Source organism: Salmo salar, chromosome 25 (genome assembly GCF_965601325.2).
Source record: "Salmo salar chromosome 25, fSalSal1, whole genome shotgun sequence".
In the NCBI taxonomy this organism is placed as follows: domain Eukaryota; kingdom Metazoa; phylum Chordata; class Actinopteri; order Salmoniformes; family Salmonidae; genus Salmo; species Salmo salar.
In genome coordinates this window covers 12,031,903-12,053,328 of record NC_138315.1, presented here as the reverse complement: position 1 = coordinate 12,053,328, position 21,426 = coordinate 12,031,903, and the positions used below count along the sequence as shown (strand labels likewise).

At 40.9% G+C, this 21,426-nt stretch overlaps 1 protein-coding gene across 2 annotated transcripts; it reads left to right on the top strand.

The window, feature by feature from the left end:
- Positions 1 to 5,186: 5,186 nt before the first annotated feature.
- LOC106586155 (protein FEV) lies at positions 5,187 to 9,316 on the top strand. 2 transcript variants are annotated; one of them, XM_045707549.1, is made up of 5 exons: positions 5,187 to 5,359; positions 7,025 to 7,047; positions 7,390 to 7,514; positions 7,994 to 8,065; positions 8,513 to 9,316. In XM_045707549.1, exons 3-5 carry the CDS (start codon positions 7,466 to 7,468, stop codon positions 9,049 to 9,051), a joined length of 660 nt encoding a protein of 219 aa, XP_045563505.1. In that variant the 5' UTR covers positions 5,187 to 5,359; positions 7,025 to 7,047; positions 7,390 to 7,465; the 3' UTR covers positions 9,052 to 9,316. The 2 variants fall into 2 exon arrangements, with proteins under 2 accessions (XP_045563505.1, XP_014028534.1); XM_014173059.2 differs by having other exon boundaries at positions 5,188 to 5,359; positions 7,461 to 7,514.
- The last annotated feature ends 12,110 nt before the right edge of the window (positions 9,317 to 21,426 follow it).

The following is a 21,426-nucleotide window of genomic DNA, read 5'->3' as shown; positions in this document are numbered from 1 at the left end:
CAGTGCTTGTGGCAATTCCAATTCCTTTTTGTTGTACTGCCTTTTCTCGATCAGGACACAGAGCTATCTGTTCAACAGCCTGTGGTAGATTCTTAACAACCCATCGCCAAAGTGGCTATTTCTATACTCCAACAGAAGTAAACCACAAAGGCATTTTATGATATGACCATTTCATCAATACATAACCCAGGGTAAATACCACCTGTCTGTTAGGATATGATGTATATTGTTCCTGTCAGGGTGTTATCATATTTCCAATAAACATGAGCACAAGATCACTATTGTTTCCACCATGTTGTGTTGTGTAGTTGCCTACCATGAAGCCTAACATAAGAGGGTTTGGGAGCTAAATTGACTTCACTGGGGGATTCGATAGATCCACTACCTTTTACTGTGGCATCAATCAAAAGAGCGATCCAATTTTACGAAATGAAATCAACAACAAAGGCCACGAGTATGCCCCTGGAGACAGCGGTTTCATTCTCCGAATTCCCTTCACTTTCTCTACTATATCCCTGTACTCTATCTCCCCATCTATGTATCTAACGTTGGTCGTGTTCCCCTGCTCAGATGTTGCATCCATCAACCAATGGTTGCGCGCCACGTCATCGACCGTGAAGTCAGGAACCAGATTGCTATAACATACGGTGTGCTCAGCTGATAGGTAAAATACCTATCCAGGCCTTGTAAGATCTGGCATACGGCAGCAACGTCTGACCAGAGTAACACGACCATTGGGTGCGACGACCACTGGATGTGTTCGAGCAGTAAGGCTAACAGCCAATTAATGTTTGACTTTTTAAAAAATGTTTAATGCTCTTAAATTGTGTAACAATGCCGTGGGCTCCTGTAGCTCCTCATTGACATGATTGGTTGACGGTAGGTACGGGCGGGAGGTCCTGTATAAACACAAACTCACGTCCTTGTCAACTTCCTTCACGACAGCTCTGCGCTGCTCGGCGAAGCTCATATCAACGTAAATGCTGCACTACCAAACGCAGACGGACGAAAGAAGCTGACTGTAAGAGAGAGTCCTTGAGTGAACTCGGGGGAGGGGCATCTGCGACAGCCAAAAGTCAGACAGTGGTGATTTTTCAAGAGCAAGACTCAGATTAACATGGCAGTGCTAACATGGCTACTATTGTTTCTTTAAAAAATATATATTTCAATGCCCCTGTATCACACACATACAAACTGAAAACATAACATGTGACAGTGGAGGCTGCTGAGGGGAGGACGGCTCATAATAATGGCTGGAACTGAGCGAATGGAATGGCATCAAACACATGGAAAACATGTGTTTAATGTTGTTAATAATTTACCACTTATTCAGCTCCAGCTCATTAACACGTGCCCGTCCTCCCGAATTAAGGTGCCACCAACCTCCTATAGTGTACAATGAATTGATTAGAGAGGTCTCTAATAGGCTCCCTTTCATTTGTATCCGCTGTAGCACAGTTGGTTCCTGTTTCAGTCCGGTCAGAGAAGAAGAGACGAAGCGCGAGGGTCGTGCAACATGGTAGTGTTGCCGTTGTTTATAAACGTTTTTTTAAATGTTTATAATGTTGATAAGCATGTCTCCAAGCCCAAATCACTCACTAACCTACACACAATACCCCATAATGTCAAAGTGGGAATTATGTTTTTAGAAATGTTTACAAATAATTTTCAAATGAAAAGTTGAAGTGTCTTCAGTCAATAAGTATTCAACCCCGTTGTTATGGAAATCTTAAATAAGTTCAGGAGTGGAAATTTGCATAACAAGTCACATAATAAGTTGCATGGACTCACTCTGTGTGCAGTAATAGTGTGTAACATTATTGTTTAATGACTACCTCATCTCTGTACCTCACACATACAATTATTTGTAAGGTCCCTCAGATTCCCTGAATTTCAAACACAGATTCAACCAAAAATACCAGGGAGATTTTCCAATGCCTCGCAAAGAAAAAGCAGACATTATTAATTACACTTTGGATTGTGTATCAATACACCCAGTCACTACAAAGACACAGGCATCCTTCCTAACTCAGTTGCCGGAGATGAAGGAAACCCCTCAGGGATTTCACCATGAGGCTAATAGTAACTTTAAAACAGTTACAGAGTTTAATGGCTGTGATAGGAGAAAATTGAGGATGGATCAACAACATTGTAGTTACTCCACAATGCTAATCTAATTGACAGAGTGAAAAGAAGGAAGCCTGTACAGAATAAAACTATTCCTAAACATGCATCCTGTTTGCAACAAGGCACTGAAGTAATACTGCAAAATAATGTGGCAAAGCAGTGAACTTTTTGTCCAGAATACAAAGTCTTATGTTTGGGGCAAATCCAATACAACACATTACTGAGTACCACTCTCTATATTTTCAAGCATAGTGGTGGCTGCATCATGTTATGGGTATGCTTGTAATCGTTAAAGACTACGGATTCTTTCAGAATAAAAAAAACTGGAATGGAGCTAAGCACAAGCATGGCTGCATCATGTTATGGGTATGCTTGTAATCGTTAAAGACTACGGATTCTTTCAGAATAAAAAAAACTGGAATGGAGCTAAGCACAAGCAAAATCCTAGAGGAAAACCTGGCTCAGTCTGCTTTCCAGCAGAGACTGGGAGATGAATTCAGCTTTCAGCAGGACAATAACCTAAAACACAAGGCCAAATCTACACTGGAGTTGCTTACCAAGAAGACAGTGTATGTTCCTGAGTGGCGGCCGAGTTACAGTTTTGACTTAAATCTACTTCAAAATCTATGGCAAGATCTGAAAACGGTTGTCTAGCAATGATCAACAACAATTTTTGAATAATGGGCAAATGTTGCACAATCCAGTTGTGGAAAGCTCTTAGAGACTTACCCAGAAAGACTTACAGCTGTAATCGCTGCCAAATGTGTTTTTATAAAGTATTGACGCAGGTGTGTGAATACTTATGTAAATGCGATATTACTGTATTTAATTTTCAATACATTTGCAAACATTTCTAAAAACATGTTTTCACTTCGTATTTTGGGGCATTGTGTGTAGATGGGTGAGAAGAAAATACGTTTTAAACCTCTACGGGATCGGTGTCCCTAAATCGGCACGGTTGTTGCTAACGTGCGCTAATGTGACTAGAATGACATTGTAAGTAATGGCCAACTTTCCAGGACATAGACATGTCTTATATGGGCAGAAAGCTTAAATTCTTGTTAATCTAACTGCAGTTTCCAATTTACAGTACCTATTACAGTGAAAAAATATAATTCTATTGTTTGAGGAGAGTGCACAACAGGAAAATACTTTTATCACGGCAACTGGTATGATACATTCACCTCTGAAGGTAAATAATATACTTACATTCATAAATTTTGCTCTGATTTGTCATCCTGAGGGTCCCAGATTTAAAATGCAGCATTGTTTGATAAAATCAATTTTTATATTCCAATGTAGGAACTGGGTTCTACAGTTTGAATCCCATGCCGTTGTCATGTAGGTGCAAGTCTGACAATTTTTATCCCCATAATGCAACCCTTTGGAAGGCGGTGACCAACGATGACTTGACAAAAGTGATCCGCTCGAACATGCAACTTTTGCAACACTGGCAACACTGTCATGTTGAGCTGAGCCTTGCTGTTGGAAAACCACATTAGTGTCTGACTTACATCTCCCCAACTTCTCTTCTCGACTTTCATCTACATTCAGTTGCTTAGTCTCACCACTCAAATATCTGGGCCAGCTATTTCTCTTCTTAAAATCTGATTTGAAACCTAACTTAACCCTAAACTTAACCACACTAACCTTATGCCTAACCCTAATCTTCAATTAAGACCAAAAAGTGACATGTTTTTTTCATACATTTTTATGATATAGCCAATTTTGTCTTCGCTGGTGGCCCATCTAGTGTGAACCCTCAATCAGTGCTGGTGGAATCGTTGCGCTATCTGACGTAAGACAATGCGTATCTATCCTAAAGCTGTCAATATGTATTTATGCCTTGAAATAACAACGTATGTAGCACTCAACCACAAACATATCAATGAACGAAGGCAGCAGGGCCATTGCCATGTTTTAGTGAGGTCCGGAAAAGAGCAAAAACAAGAAAATGTTACTACAGCCATTATCATATTGGTTGCTATAGGTTCATTCACCTCAGTTGATCTACAAACACATAGCCTATTGGCTATACAATTAGCCACTACACATTAACCCACATTAGCTCAGCACCGGGATTAAAAACTGGAATTTAATATGTACAGAGGGATCTGTTAGCAGAAAAGGTATTTTATTAACGAAAGGTTAAAAAATACATTTGCTTTACAGAACTTTTTTCTTGTTGCAGTTTTGCAGCTTATTTCCTGCAATTCTACACATTTTGACATGGGATGGAGACATTTTTTGCAGTTTTAAAGCCAATTTCCTGACATTCTACACATTTCGCCATGCCATGTTAATATGAAATCTGAGTGAGAGTGACTAACAAAATAAGTAGGGGGCTCCCTGGAGGTAAGGGCCCTGCATGCCTGGTCAGTAATTTGGCATGCAAGTTTAGATAGGTGGCTAGACTAACTAGACTAATTTACCAATCCAAAAATGTTTTAACTGGCATATGCTAATTGAGTGACTGTCAGTGAGGCATATCAAGAGAGAAACTGCTAATGCAAAAACCAAGTTTCGAAATTGCACTTTGTGTATTCTACTATTCTAACTCTCAACTGTAAATGTACGGCCCTGGAAGGCAGAGCTTATGTCTGTAGTCTAAAGCCTACTCTGAAATGACTTGCTACTCTCTGAACCTGGCCCAAGGCGAGACAACGTGCTGCCAGACCATGTGAGCTGTCCAAGGTGCTGACCTGCCAGTGTTACTAGTTACTATGGCCATGACAAACTCATTTACCAACAAATAAACTATAGAAATAGGTATAGGCCTATTATGTATCGTTGAGACTGCCATTGCATGATGCTGCTAATAAGTCTGCCACGTTGTGGTTGGATAATATATACATGTTTTCTTGAACATGATCACTTTTCAAGCAACACTTGTTACATCCTGCTTTGAATCCGTTGCTTTGAATCCTCTGTTTGCCAAGTCGTCTCACAGAGTCCCACACCCAGTCCAGGATCTTTTAATAAATGTTCAACTATACACACACCTTTCTCAAATACACATTTCTGTTCAGACTGATTAAAACGGCTGCACAGCGAAAAGGAGCTGGCCAGGCGTTTCGGGTGGTGAGGAGAATAGGGTAGGCCACTGTTGGTTTGTGTTTCAAATCCTGAATAAAAGGTCAGTCCAACAATAAGAGAAGGTAAAAACATATTTTAGGAAGCCTAACACTCTCTGTGCCTGTGAACCAGGTGGGAAGTATTTGAAATGCAGGAGGTAAGACACTTGGATACTCCCCATTGGTCTAATATTTGCAAAAATAGGATGTGCTCATTTTGTGATCAGCTATATAGACTTCTAAATGTATTTCTATGGGATTATGTTAAAGTCAGCACGCCTAATATTGAGTGTTATTGAAGGTTGAAATCCTAATTTGAGATTTGCGCGCGTAACTCCCGTTACAACCGTTGACGTTATTCCGATTTACCCACGCAGGTGTCAAATTATGATTCGACCTGAACTGTTTTATATCCTTTGTTTTAATAATGGGCAAATGTTAAGGTGAAACTGCAAAAACGATAGAGGACACCAAAACTTAAACCAGAACTTCTAGTAGCCTATAGACGCCTGAATGGACCAATAATATTTCATTCAAATCTTTCAGAAATGACCTAGCATTCGAGGCTTGTTTTAAGTTGCCTGCGACCTGTTTAAAGACTCAGGCAGCTAAAGCAAGTCTGGGACGCCAGAGACCACTCTTCAGAACACAGCGGCAGCGGCATAACTGGTGGAGAGGGAGTGGCGTGGTGGGGATGTGGAGTGATAGCCGACTCCAAGAGTCATATAGGCCTAGCCTTGCTTAGCAGTCACATGCGCTCAGGTCTCATATCGTTTGCTCCTGTTATCGCCCTACCGGGAAACGAATCATAACTTGACCTCCGCGCGGGTAACTGTAAAGGAATTTTCGTCAAAATATTTCATTTGAATTAATGCATAAGGATTTACGCAAAATGCAATTATGCACGCGTAAGATAGGCATTATCAAGTTTGGACTCGACCCATAATGTGTATTGTGATCGAAAATGTAATGTTTATTATGTCTGTTTAATTATTGCCATGTGTTGTGATTAGAAATCCCAAAAGGCCTACTATTGAGTTAGTGTAAGCAGTGGAAAACCTTTTAGAATGCAGGCATATGCAAAATATACAATTTGCTGTACATTTCGCATGTCCATGGTATATGCCAACTAATAACGTTTTTTTTGCCTTAAATACTGTTTGACTGTCATTGCCTTTTTAATGCACTTACTCACTGAATATTTTCACAGCTAATCTCAATAATGTTATGTACCCCTGCACATGTATACCCGCACATTGACTCTGTACCCGTAGCCCCTGTATATAGCCTCGTTAATGTTATGTCATTTCCTTGTGCTACTTATGTTCATTTTTGTTATTTTCTTTTTTTACTTGAGTTTATTCTGTAAATATTTTCTTAACTCTATTTCTTGAACTGCATTGGTAGTTAAGGGCTACAAAGGTCTACACCTGTTGTATTCGGTGCATGTGACAAATACAATTTGATTTGATTTGATCTACCCACAATGTATCTTCTTCATATTCCTTAGGCTTACAATAGAGGCAGGCAGTCTTTGTATTATTATTGTTTATCATTATTATTATTGTTATTATTATTAGGCCTATTGTTGTTATTATTATGCTATTATTCATGATTTTTTTTGTGGATGGGGATTTGTGAGGACAATGACTTGGAAGGATTGCTTTTAATTAATAGTGAATTGTTCTGTCATGGCTTTACATCAATAAACATCATAGCCTATAAGACATGGTTTTAAATCCACAACCTCATTACAAGACGATTGTATACAGCCTTATACCTATAAACAGAAGGTCGTGGATAAAATGTTCTTGTTTTCCCAGGTGCATTGAGGCATGTTTTTAAGGTAAATATTATTTTTTTCCAACATGAAATAGGCCTTTGTGTTTGCGAAGAGGTAAAGAGGCGGAAAAGAGAGAGGATCTGAACTGGCTTCCATGTCATACACTTAAATTCTCCATAGAAACTCTGATCTTAACGCGGAAACTTTATTAAACCCTGATGGTGGATTGATAAGAGCGAATTTCTCTGCTTCTTTTTATTGTGTAGACCGGGGAGGGATGACAGAGGTAAATTGCTATTTTAATTAAAGCAATGCACCAGAGGAAATTGCTGTCTGAATATTGTCTCAGAGATGGGGTTTGTGACAGTTGCCTGGAAACTTCAATCTGTCTCACATTTATTCCAGATCACAGTTATAAGATAAAGTTTAATACAAATCTTTGCCCGAATGAAATCCAACCCTTTCTTGAACAACAGCTACAATGAAACAGAACTGCGGAGGAAACCTTATGTTTAACATGTATCTCTCAGGTTAGTGCTTTTGTACGTGAAATTATCAATATCATAGCTTTATATTCAGATGAGGGAAAATAGTATTTTGTCCTCGGGTAGTGATGCTGCTTCCAGCTAGCGTTTGCTCTGCCTTTTCAATCTGAAACCCGTCTCCTCTTTTGTCGGAAATCGGATATCCTCTTTCCTGAACGCGTTTCCTGGCTTCGGTTGTGAAGCTTGGACGAAGAAACCACAAATATGAGAAAACAGAGCATTAGTTAGAGAGACTCGATTATAAGATAGAATCATAGCTTTTAAATGATTTTATAATATGTTCAATCTGAACGGAAGTATTTCCACAAGGAATAAAGTTATAGCGTATAGAATAATCCAAATGTGAATTGTGTTTTAAACATATACCTTTGCAATTAATATTTATTTTAGATTAGATTTTATACTAATCTTTTTTTTTACTAACACATTTATTTGTGTTAATGACCGTTCTATTTATTTTGCAGATCCAACAGAAAATCTGTTGAAAGAAAGCAAAAGTGGACCCTGGAGTCCCATAAATACAGGAGCGCAAAAAGGTAAGAACATTTTGAAATGTTGATTTATTATATGCATTCCAACCCCCTGTACGCGTTTAGAACATTTGTATTACATTTATATATTATTATATATTACTTTGAATATTTTAGAGTCCATAGGAGCACTATTATTGATTTGATTAGAGATCATTACTCAGCTGAAAGAACCCCAATGAGCCCTTTTTTTTCTTCATGATTGTGTTGTTTGTCCGAGAGGCATGGGTTTTAGACAAATACTTTTCTTTCGTGATTTGGTTTTTGCAAGACATAGACATTGACGACATTGTTGTCCAACGGATAGTGTATCAACATGTTTATTCTATGCGTAATTGGCCATTTCTTTTGGAAACCAAGTGACATTTGTTTTCCAGATTGCCTATCAAATAAATGTTTCTTTCCCCCTTTTTCCCCCCTTCCCAAATCTGTATAATGTGTTATTTTGAATAGGTAGTGGACAGATTCAACTATGGCAGTTTCTCCTCGAACTCCTGTCAGACAGCGCCAACATGTCCTGCATTACCTGGGAAGGGACGAACGGAGAATTCAAGCTAATTGACCCAGATGAGGTGGCCCGGCGATGGGGCGAGCGCAAAAGCAAGCCCAACATGAATTATGACAAACTCAGCCGCGCATTGCGCTACTACTATGACAAAAACATCATGACAAAGGTCCATGGGAAGCGATATGCTTACAAGTTCGACTTTCACGGCTTGGCCCAGGTGTGTCAACCCTCAACAACAGAGCAAGCTCTTTATAAATTCCAGAGTAATTTTGCCCCTATTCCCTTTTCAGGGATTTCCAAGCTAAGCCTTGTTGGTCCAGGCGTTGGTCCGTCCGGATTCTCCTATTGGCCGGGTTCGCCAGCCACTCTCTACCACAGTCACAACCTCCAACCCCCGGGACCATTTGGTGCTGTGTCCGCTTCGCACATCAACTGTGTCAACAACATCAACAACCTGAATAACATCAATAACCACTACAATTAACTACTATTAATCCACCAATGAGGCCTAATCATAATTCTCGATGACTGATGTAGTTTAAGGCGTGCCTTTTTGGATTAGGCCTAATTATGATTTTTCCTTTCGAAATGTTATCTTGTGAACCAAAGACATTGTCTTATCCTAACTGAATATGCCAAGGCGCAATTCATTAAACATTTTGTGGAATGTTTCAAATGTAATAACATGCGTTTTCAGATAGGCTATGTATTTTAGACTAAATCCAGATTAAGAACCCTTTTCTTGACAATTTTTTGTTGTCTTTGATTCGACAGGACACTGGTGCCTACACCTCTGAAATTGCCTGGGCTTTTAGCGCCATCATGTGGCTATAAATGAAACATATAAATACTGAATTGATCTCAGATCGGCTTGCAGTGCACTAATTTTAAAGTAGGATTATTAGTGCCGATCTAAAAACATTATGGAGATAAAGACATGTCGTCGCCAATATATTCCCTGATGACTCCCACTTTAAATAGCCTTCGTTATTTTAAAGTTCCAATGCAGACGTGTTTATCTCAATATCAAATAATTTCTGGGTAACTATTAAGTACCTTACTGTCTTTGTTATCAATTAAAATGGTCAAAAAGAAAAAAATAGCAATGAGCAATTTCTCAAGCAAGAATTTTGTTAGCACTGTCTGGAAGTGGTCTGAGTGGGGAGGGGAAAACAGAAAATTTTATTTTATTGGCAGAGAGGTTTTGAACTCTCTTTCATTGCAGACCCTGGTTTGATTCCAGGCTGTATCACAACCGGCTGGGATTGGGAGTCCCATAGGGCGGCGCACAATTGGCCCAGCGTCGCCCGGGTTTGGCCGTTATTGTAAATAAGAATTTGTTCTTAACTGGCTTGCCTAGTTAAATAAAGGTTAAAATAAAAATAAGTACATTCCTATTGGTCGATTAACTCAAATAGCGTCTGGTGATGTCACAACGTAGGCCAAAACTCTATCCCACCAAACAGGCTGAAATTTCAGGTGGTCTTTTCAAACAGCTCTTACACTAAAAGGGCATTATCCTAATTTTCACAATTTAACAGTAACATTCCAACCTCATAGTGTAGAATATATATATATATATATATATATATATATATATATATATATATATATATATATATATATATATATATATATATAAACCTATATATTCGCTAAATTAGTTAATAGACCAATAGGAATGTATTTTTATTTTAACCTTTATTTAACTAGGAAAGCCAGTTAATGTGTGTATGTATAAAACACATGAAAATCACGTTTTTGACTGCACTGGGCCTTTAAGTCTACTTTAGACATACACAGGCAGTCTACGATACAGTGCAGGTATCTCCTTTAGTTTTGACAACAACCACGTTTGTTTTTTCCTTTTATACGTTTTATTTTGACATTTTATGCATTAAAAAAAGCAATAGATTATTTAATTATAATTTTAAACCTTTTCGAAGTTATTTCTTTGAAATTGTAGGCTAAAAATGCCAGTTGATATCATGCATGAAATTGCGTGATGTTATTTTATATAGGCCTACATTTAATTTTGCCGAATTATCACATAAAGTATGAAAACATACAACCATGTTGTATAAAACCATCACCATCCTCAGAATTTGCAGATCATTTTGCGCAATACATTTTTCTCTTTCAGTGTGGGTTGATGATCTGATAACATATTGTAGATAAGGCCTACATTGTTTCCAGCCACACGGGGGCGCTACGTCTCTGCATATAACAGGTGTACTGTTTGCATGATTCATTTTTTATTTTATTTAACCTTTATTTAACTAGGCAAGTCAGTTAAGAACAAATTCTTATTTACAATGACGGCCAACTGGGGAACAGTGGGTTAACTGCCTTGTTCAGGGGCAGAACGACAGATTCGATCCAGCAACCTTTCGCTCTAACCACTAGGCTACCTAAGACAACAACACAGCATGGCAGCAACACATGACAACACAACATGGTACCAACACAACATGACAACACAGCATGGGAGCAACACAACATGGCAGCAGCACAACATGGTAGCAGCACAAAACATGGTACAAACATTATTGGGCACAGACAACAGCACAAAGGGCAAGAAGGTAGAAACAACAATACATCATGCAAAGCAGCCACAACTGTCAGTAAGAGTGTCCGTGATTGAGTCTTTGAATGAAGAGATTGAGATTAAACTGTCCAGTTTGAGTGTTTGTTGCAGCTCGTTCCAGTCGCTAGCTGCAGCGAAATGAAAAGACGAGCGACCCAGGGATGTGTGTGCTTTGGGGACCTTTAACAGAATGTGACTGGTAGAATATGTGCTGTATGTGGAGGATGAGAGCTGCAGTAGATATCTCAGATAGGGGGGGAGTGAGGCCCAAGAGGGTTTTATAAATAAGCATCAACCAGTGGGTCTTGCAACCGGTATACAAAGATGAGAAGTTTACAGAGGAGTATAGAGTGCAGTGATGTGTCCTATAAGGATATGATGGGCAATTGGTTCATCTACATTTAAAAAAGATGAGCCGCTGTTCCATGTGCTATTCTGTTTTGATGGAGAAACGTTTTGTCCAAGTTTAAATTTGTTTTCAGCTTCATTGCTGTGGATGACATCTCATACTTAGGTTGTGTCCCAAAAGGCACCCTAATACCTATGTATGGCACTATTATTGACCAGAGCTCTATGGGTCCTGGTCAAAAGTAGTGCACTACATTGGGACATAGGCTTACTATACAGACCCCCAGCCCACTCCAGTCTAAAAAACAACAGCCTCATTAACCAGGGGGATTGCCTCCTTTCCAAATGGTACCCTATTTCCAACATAGTCCACTACTTTTGACCTGGCCCACGTAGTGCACTATATGAGGAATTGGATGCCATTTGGGACACACAAAAGTCGAACGTGGTGCACTATGTAGGGAATAGAATGCAATTTAGAACACACAGAAAGTCTACTCAGTAGGCAGAAATGAAATACAATTATTTATGTAAAAAAAAAAAAATCCTACAAAAGAAAAAACAATATTCAAACAACAGAAAATGCTGTATTCCTAATCCCAGTTAGCCTAGATGAATATTCTACAAACACAGCAGTGAATTTAAAAAAATCTAAATTGATGGTATACATGCACCCATCCATGTCAGATTGCCTGTATCTATCTGGTAAAGGATTACTTGTGGTAAGCTCTTATGTAACCTAAACCTTAACCTACATTCAGACATGCAGTGTTGTCAGGCAAGTGGTTTGAGAGCCAGAGGAACAACCGTTCACCACTCTCTGTCTGTGGAGCTAATTTGATGTCATAGGTAGAGAATGCCTCCTCCATGGTTGCATATTGTGAGGAGGCTGATAAGAACACAGCAGTGTGTGTGTGACCTGCATATCAATAAAGCCACCAGGGACCCCGTCATCTATTGATGGCAGACAGGCAGGCAGGCAGGCAGGCAGCGCTCGAGACACCAGACGCATTTCAAATCCCCTGCCTCGCCTCCCTCTGTCCGCACATTGCCAGGCCAACAAGAGGCAAAGACATGATCTCAGTTTCTCTCTCTTCCTGTTCTCACACTATAGGCAGCCTACTTAAAACAAGTTTCCCTATCAAGACGTATTATGAAATGCACTTTCAAAGGATGAAAAGAAGAATGGATCGCAAGCAAGACGGTTGCTGATATAAACTCTTTAAAACTACCAAAATATGTACACTAAGGGCTCTAAATGAAAATGTTTCATTGGTAAAACTGGTGCCCCCAACTTAAAAAAGTTAGGATTACCACATGAAATTTAGGAGCACCAGAAAACATGTTTTTTTTAAATTGATTGAGATACTGCCTATGGGCCTACATGAATTTGAGCTACTTTTGAAGCACATGTTGTGCACAAGAAACTAATAGGTAACACTGAATACATTAGTTTATTATAAAAGCTAAAATGTTGATAGGAACACCTGCCATTGAAAGTCATTTGCAGAATATTAGGTTTCTTCGTTGTGTAAAAGCACCATTTTCCTATTGAGATGCGTTACATTGGAAATTGTACACTGTCTCTTTAAAAACTTCAGGTTTGTCACTATAACATGCAAGAGATGTGTCTTCATTCATTATCGCTATGATCATTGATCTCCTGAAGAAGGTATCCCTTTTCCTTTCTTTCTGTGATCTCAAATGTTTGGATATAGCCTACTGGTAAAGGTACCAGGTTGTTAGCTAGCTAGCCAATTAGGTAACATGACTGAACAAAATTTCAACAAATGGTTAACAACGCACGAGTAGTTTTAGAACGGCCCACGACATGGTTTATGAAGGTAAAATGAAAATCTTTTGACCTAGTTGGTAAACAAGAAAGCCGTTTTTGATGTAGTAATGGTGCCACCATGACGTTAACAAATTTGCACTCTAGGGCACTCAGAAACAACGGTATGGAGTAGCCTTTTCATTCCAATTATTATTATCTGCAACAACAAAACAATCATAGTTGCTCAGTGCTCCCAAATTATAAAAAATATTTAATTGCAAATGCGACTAAATTGGTTGCACTTTAGAGCCCTGTTTCCACTACCGCATACATAAAGAGACCACTGTTATGTGCAGCAGCCCATTGATTCTGCGTACCATCGTATTGTATCATACGTTTCAAGCCAAATCAAATTGTATTAGTCACATGCGCCGAATACAACAGGTGTAGGTAGACCTTACAGTGAAATGCTTACTTACGAGCCCCTAACCAACAATGCAGTTTAAAGAAAATACAGATAAGAATAAGAAATAAAAGCAACAAGTAATTAAAGAGCAGCAGTAAAATAACAATAGCGAGACAATATACAGGGGTTACCGGTACAGAGTCAATGTGCGGGGGCACCGATTAGTTGAGGTAATATGTACATGTAGGTTGAGTTATTAAAGTGACTATGCATAGATAATAACAGATAGTAGCAGCAGCGTAAAAGAGGGGGGCAATGCAAATAGTCTGGGTAGACATTTGATTAGGTGTTCAGGAGTCTTATGGCTTTGGAGTAGAAGCTGTTTAGAAGCCTCTTGGACCTAGACTTGGTGCTCCGGTACCGCTTACCATGCGGTAGAAGAGAGAACAGTTTATGACTAGGGTGGCTGGTGTCTTTGACAATTTTTAGGGCCTTCCTCAGACACTGCCTGGTATAGAGGTCCTGGATGGCAGGAAGCTTGGCCCCAGTGATGTACTGGGGTGTTCGCACTACCCTCTGTAGTGCCTTGCGGTCGGAGGCCAAGCAGTTGCCGTACTAGGCAGTGATGCAACCCGTCAGGATGCTATCGATGGTGCAGCTATAGAACCTTTTGAGGATCTGAGGACCCATGCCAAAAGTCTCCTGAGGGGGAATAGGTTTTGTCGTGCCCTCTTCATGACTGTCTTGATGTGCTTAGACCATGTTAGTTTGTTGGTGATGTGGACACCAAGGAACTTGAAGCTCTCAACCTGCTCCACTGCAGCCCCGTCGATGAGAATGGGGGTGTGCTCGGTCCTCTTTTTCCTGTAGTCCACAATCATCTCCTTTGTCTTGATCACGTTGAGGGAGAGGTTTTTGTCCTGGCACCACACGGCCAGGTCTCTGACCTCCTCCCTATAGGCTGTCTCGTCATTGTTGGTGATCAGGCCTACCACTGTTGTGTTATTGGCAAACGTAATGATGGTGTTGGAGTCATGCCTGGCTGTGCAGTCATGAGTGAACAGGGAGTACAGAAGGGGACTGAGCACGCACCCCTGAGGGGCCCCTGTGTTGAGGATCAGCGTGGTGGATGTGTTGTTACCTACACTTACCACCTGGGGGCGGCCGTCAGTAAGTCTAAGATCCAGTTGCAGAGGCAGGTGTTTAGTCCCAGGGTCCTTAGCTTATTGATGAGCTTTGAGGGCACTATGGTGTTGAACGCTGAGCTGTAGTCAATGAATAGCATTCTCACATAGGTGTTCAGGTGGGAAAGGGCAATGAGGAGTGCAATAGAGATTGCATCATCTGTGGATCTATTGGGATGATATGCAAATTGGAGTGGGTCTAGGGTCTCTGGGATAATGGTGTTGATGTGAGCCATGACCAGCCTTTCAAAGCACTTCATGGCTACAGACGTGAGTGCTACAGGTCGGTAGTCATTTAGGCAGGTTACCTTAGTGTTCATGGGCACAGGCACTATGATGGTCTGCTTAAAACCTGTTGGTATTACAGACTCGGACAGGGAGAGGTTGAAAATGTCAATGAAGACACTTGCCAGTTGGTCAGCGCATACTCGCAGGACATGTCCTGGTAATTCATCTGGCCCTGTGGCCTTGTGAATGTTGACCTGTTTAAAGGTCTTACTCACGTCGGCTGCGGAGAGTGTGATCACACAGTCTTCTGGAACTGCTGGTGCTCTCATGCCTGTTTCAGTGTTATTTGCCTCGAAGTGAGCATAGAAGTAGTTTAGCTCGTCTGGTTGGCTCGTGTCACTGGGCAGCTCTCGGCTGTGCTTCCCTTTATAGTCTGTAATGGTTTGCAAGCCCTGTCACATCCGGCGAGCGTCAGAGCCGGTGTAGTACGATTCAATCTTCGTCCTGTATTGACGCTTTGCCTGTTTGATGGTTCGTCGGAGGGCATAGCGGGATTTCTTATAAGCTTCCTGGTTAGAGTCCTGCACCTTGAAAGCGGCAGCTCTAGCCTTTAGCTCAGTGCGGATGTTGCTTGTAATCCATAGCTTCTGGTTGGGGTATGTACGTACGGTCACTGTGGCGACGACGTCATCGATGCACTTATTGATGTAGCCAATGACTGATGTGGTGTACTCCTCAATGCCATCGGAGGAATCCCAGAACATATTCCAGTCTGTGCTAGGAAAAAAGTCCTGTAACTTAGCATGTGCTTCATCTGACCACTTTTTTATTGATCTAGTCACTGGTGCTTCCTGCTTGAATTTTTGTTTGTAAGCAGGAATCAGGGGGATAGAATTATGGTCAGATTTGCCAGATGGAGGGAGAGGGAGAGCTTTGTATGTGTCTCTGTGTGTGGAGTAAAGGTGGTCTAGAGTTGTTTTCCCTCTGGTTGCACATTTAACATGCTGGTAGAAATTTGGTAAAACGACTTTAAGTTTCCCTGCATTAAAGTCCCTGGCTACTAGGAGCGCCGCCTCTGGGTGTGCGTTTTCTTGTTTGCTTATGACCTTATACAGCTTATTCAATGCTGTCTTAGTGCCAGCCTCTGACTGTGGTGGTGTGTAAACAGCTACAAAAAATAGTGTCGTCTACAGCTTATCATGAGATACTCTTAGATATCCTTCCTTAGATATTGTGCACCAGCTGTTATTTACAAAAATACATAGTCCGCCGCCCCTTGTCTTACCAGACGTTGCTGTTCTATCCGGCCGGTACAGCTTATAACCAGGCAGCTGTGTGTTGATAGTGTCGTCGTTCAGCCACAACTCCGTGAAGCATAAGATATTACAGTTTTTAATGTCCCGTTGGTAGTTTAATCTTGTGCGTAGGTCATCTATTTTATTCTCCAAAGACTGCACATTTGCTAGCAGAATGGAAGGAAGTGGGGGTTTATTCAATCGCCTACGAATTCTCAGAGGGCAGCCCGCCGCCCTCTGGCCCCTTTTTCTCCGCCTCCTCTTCATGCAAATCACAGGGATCCGGGCCTGTTCCCGAGAAAGCAGTATATCGTTCGCGTCGGGCTCGCCAGACTCGTTAAAGGAAAAAAAGGATTCTGCCAGTCCGTGGTGAGTAATCGCAGTCCTGATGTCCAGAAGTTATTTTCGGTCATAAGAGACGGTAGTGGCAACATTATGTACAAAATAAGTCAAAAAATACATTACAAACAACACAAATAAACAAACAAAAAAACACAATCGTCTGCTTTCTTTTCCGGCGCCATTTGAATAATTTGTATTGGTACCAGTGGAGGCTGCTGATGGCTCATAATGGCTGGAACGGAGTAAATGGAATGGCATCAAACGTGTTTGATGTATTTGATACCATTCCACTTTTTCCGCTTCAGCCATTACCACGAGCCCGTCCTCCCCAATTAAGGTGCCACCAACCTCCTGTGACTGGTACTGTACATTTAGTACATTGACCTGGCTAGACCTTTGGGGCTTAGACATTTGTATTGGAAATTCACCTAGGTGAGTTGCAACAGTATTGTGTTCTTAAGATAGACAGTCTACGTTGGAGTTGATCTCCACATTATCTGTGCTAGAATCCAGCATCCCTCTGCTTACATAACACACAGGTGGGTGCGGAATTGTTTTCCCTGATCAGGGTTTACATGGTGCGAATGAGAAAGTACAGCAAACAAGAACAGGTACACAACAGGATCAACACACTAACTGAGAATATTAGGAATAATCTTCATATGCCTGCATTTCCTTTATCCCTCCCTGCACAATCTATTTATGGGACATTGTCTCTGTCTATTTGCTGTTGGCCAGAAATGACATTTTAACATGAATTCTTCATTTTTGTCCCTTGCGATTTCACTAATGGATCCACCAGGCTCAACTTAAAAGTCTCCCAAAAACTTTAGAAACTGAAAAGTTTAGAAATGGGCAGAATGTCTATCCACTGCCTGCTCATTCGTGCCATTGATTTCATGGTAAACCCGTTCAAATTTTTCAGATGCTCTTCAACATTTTATTACTCTAAGTACCTCAGTACTCTGTCTGCGAGGAGGTGTTATCCCGAGGCTTGAGTCATTGTGCTGTGCCTGTTGTGTTGAAGTGATCCAGTCAGTGACTAACTAACTCCCAGCCAGGGTGAGGTATTATTGAGTTCAGTCACACAGCACACCTACCGGCTATCTATATATAACTGCCTCAGAGGAGAAGAGGGAGAGACAAGATGATTATTTGACTGTTAACCCAGTTCTTCATTCCTTTGAGATTTTGCAAGTCAAAGTGTAGATGAAATCAAACTACTGATATACTGTACTTTGATGCTTAAATGTAATATACGGTAAACGGTTGCTAAATCTCTTTTGGATGACATAAGCATTTTGAAAAGATAGGGCTGCCAAAGGCCTACGTGTGATTTTTTTCTCATCAAGAAAGATGCCTCTTCCCCGTGTGTCCTCTGCTCTGCCAGTCGTCTATTAACGTAAACGACTAGATACTCTAGGTGGGACGCAATTACCCGAGCAAAGTTAAACGTGTGCTATTTTATTTAATGATCACTATTCTTGTTTATGCATTGTTTCATTTCTGAAAGTGTTTGTAATCATGCATTTTCAGCAGAGGGAGTTTGAGAAACCCCCCCCCCCCCCCAAAAAAAAAATAATGTCTGCCATCTTTCTCATAAGGAAACAACATGAACCTGTGTCGTATAAACCACCATACACAATTACATGTTCTGCCACCCACAGTGTGATCTCCTACCTCAACCCGTTCCCTGTAAGCTGGGCTAAAATGGATTAAGATCCCTGCATATAGCTGCAGCTGAGTGGTGTCCTACACCGTAGCTTGTCGACTGCAGCTACATGCAGGTAGAATCTTGTTTGACAGATTAGGAGTGTAGTTAAAGTAAGTTGAGAAGAAAATAAATAGCACATAATCCTTCATGTTCGCTGTTCCACTTTAGTTTCCACAAGGTTGAACTTTGCATTTAGGTCATACCTCTAACCACAATCACCTCTAGCAAATCAACTTCCGTTTTAAGATGTCAATAAACACAACATATATTCCCATCGTATCAACGGTCATAAACCCTTCTAAACATGACATAAATGATTCGACTACTTATAGACATCATGCTCAAGTACAGATTATTTTTACCCTTGAACACAAAATGGAAATGTTTCAAGGTGTAAATGGCTGGTCGGAAATAATCCCACGCTCGAAGGAATATTAAAAGGCGTGTAATTGTACTAATTATGGTCAGCACAACATTGTTATTCACCACTGTCTGATGCCGTGTCAGTGTACGTAATAGAGATCTAGAGAGCAGCTTACTTTGTCTAATTACAGTGTTGATCAAACGACAGTATTGTAGCAAACGGCGGACAGGAAGGTGAGGTTGCTGGCATGAAAGGCAAACACCATACGCATCACACCAATAGAGTTAACCCACTTGGTGGGAATTGCAACATGGATCATATAACGAGGATCGCTACAGTATTAACAGCTAGTTGCCGATGGAAATAATGTTGGTAATATAGACATAACTAGAGGGACTGAAGAACACTATTAGTATATAGAAATGTCACTCCTTGATGACAGTCACTGGCTCAAAGCCACAAGAGAGTAGAACATATTTCAAACGTTGCTTGTTAAGGGGATGTAGTTGCAGAAACAAAGGAAAGGTTCCGTTGACCTTCTCAGTAGTTGGTCCAGATGATCCACACGTAACACATAGCACAGGATCAAACACTTTAATTGTCAGGTCAAAGGGAATTTATGGAAGTGTAGATCATGTGGACTTGAAATTCTCTCTCAGGCCATTTCTCTCAGAAATCAATGTTGATATGAACACCGAGAGGAGTTGGTTGATGGCGGAACCACCAAGAAATCCTTCAGCACCACTACAATGACATTCTGCATCATGTGTTAGGTATCCTTTACAGATAACATACAATGCATTTGGAAAATATTCAGACCCTTTGACTTCTTCCACATTTTGTTACGTTACAGCCTTCTTCTAAAATTGATGAAATAGTATTTTTCCCCCTCAACAATCTACGCACAATACAACATAACAGGTTTTTAGACATTTTTGCAAATGTATTAAAAATAAAAATTGCAATATCACATTTACATAAGTAATCAGACCCTTTACTCAGTTCTTTCCTGAAGCACCTTTGGCAGCGATTACAGCCTCGAGTCTTCTTGGGTATGACACTACAAGTTTTGGCACAGCTGTATTTGGGGAGTTCATCCCATTCTTCTCTGCAGATCCTCTCAAGCTCTGTCAGGTTCGATGGGGAGTGTGTCTGCACAGCTATTTTCAGGTCTCTCCAGAGATGTTTGATCGGGTTCAAGTCCGGGTTCTGACTGGGCCACTCAAGGACATTCAGAGACTTGTCCCGAAGCCAATCCTGTGTTGTCTTGGATGTGTGCTAAGGGTTGTTGTTCTGTTGGAAGTTGAACCTTCGCCCCAGTCTGAGGTCCTGAGCGCTTTGAAGCAGGTTTTCATCAAGGATTGCTCTGTACTTTGCTCCATTCATCTTTCCCTCGACCCTGACTAGTCTTCCAGTCCCTGTCGCTGAAAAACATCCCCACAGCATGATGCTGCCACCACCATGTTTCCCCGTAGGGATGGCGCCAGGTTTCCTCCAGAAGGGATGCTTGGCATTCAGGCCAAAGAGTTCAATCTTGGTTTCATCAGACCAGAGAATCTTGTTTCTCATGGTCTGAGAGTCCTTTAGGTGCCTTTTGGCACACTCCAAACGGGCTGTCATTTGCCTTTTACTGAAGAATGGCTTCCGTCTGGCCACTCTACCATAAAGGCCTGATTGGTGGAGTGCTACAGAGATGGTTGTCCTTCTGGAAGATTCTCCCATCTTCTCAGAGGAACTCTGGAACTGTGTCAGTCAGAGTGACCATCAGGTTCTTGCTCTCCTCCCCAACCAAGGCACTTCTCCCCCGATTGCTCAGTTTGGCCGGCCGGTCAGCTCTAGGAAGAGTCTTTATGGTTCCAAACTTCTTCCATTTAAGAATGATGGAGGCCACTGGGTTCTTGGGAACCTTCAATGCTGCAGAAAGTTTTTGGTACCCTTCCCCAGATCTGTGCCTCGACACAATCCTGTCTCGGAGCTCTGCGGACAATTCATTCGACCTCATGGCTTGGTTTTTGTTCTGACATGCACTGTCAGTTGTGGGACCTTATATAGACAGGGGTGTGCCTTTCCAAATCATGTCCAATCAATTGAATTTACCACAGGTGGACTCCAATCAAGTTGTACAAACATCTCAAGGATGATCAATGGAAACAGGATGCACCTGAGCTCAATTTCGAGTCTCATAGCAACGGGTCTGATGTCGATGAGGTATTTCTGTTTTTTATTTGTAGTACATTTGCAAACATTTTAAAAAAAACTGTTTTTGCTTTGTCATTATGGGGTATTGTGAGTAGATTGATTAGTTAAAAAAAAAGATTTAATCCATTTTAGAATAAGTCTGTAACTTATCAAAATGTGTAAAAAGTAAAGGGGTCTGAATACTTTCCAAATGCACTGTATGTCAGTATGATAGATAAAGAAGCTTTGAGAAACTTAATGTGCTTCATGTGGCCTATATCCGCCCACATGTAAGGCTACCGGCTGGGCACACACTTGTTGAACCAACGTTGTTTCCACATCATTTCAATAAAATTACGTCGAACCAATGTAGAATAGATGATGAATTGATGTCTGTGCCCAGTGGGTACAGTATATGGGTCATGTAGGCCTTCCCTGT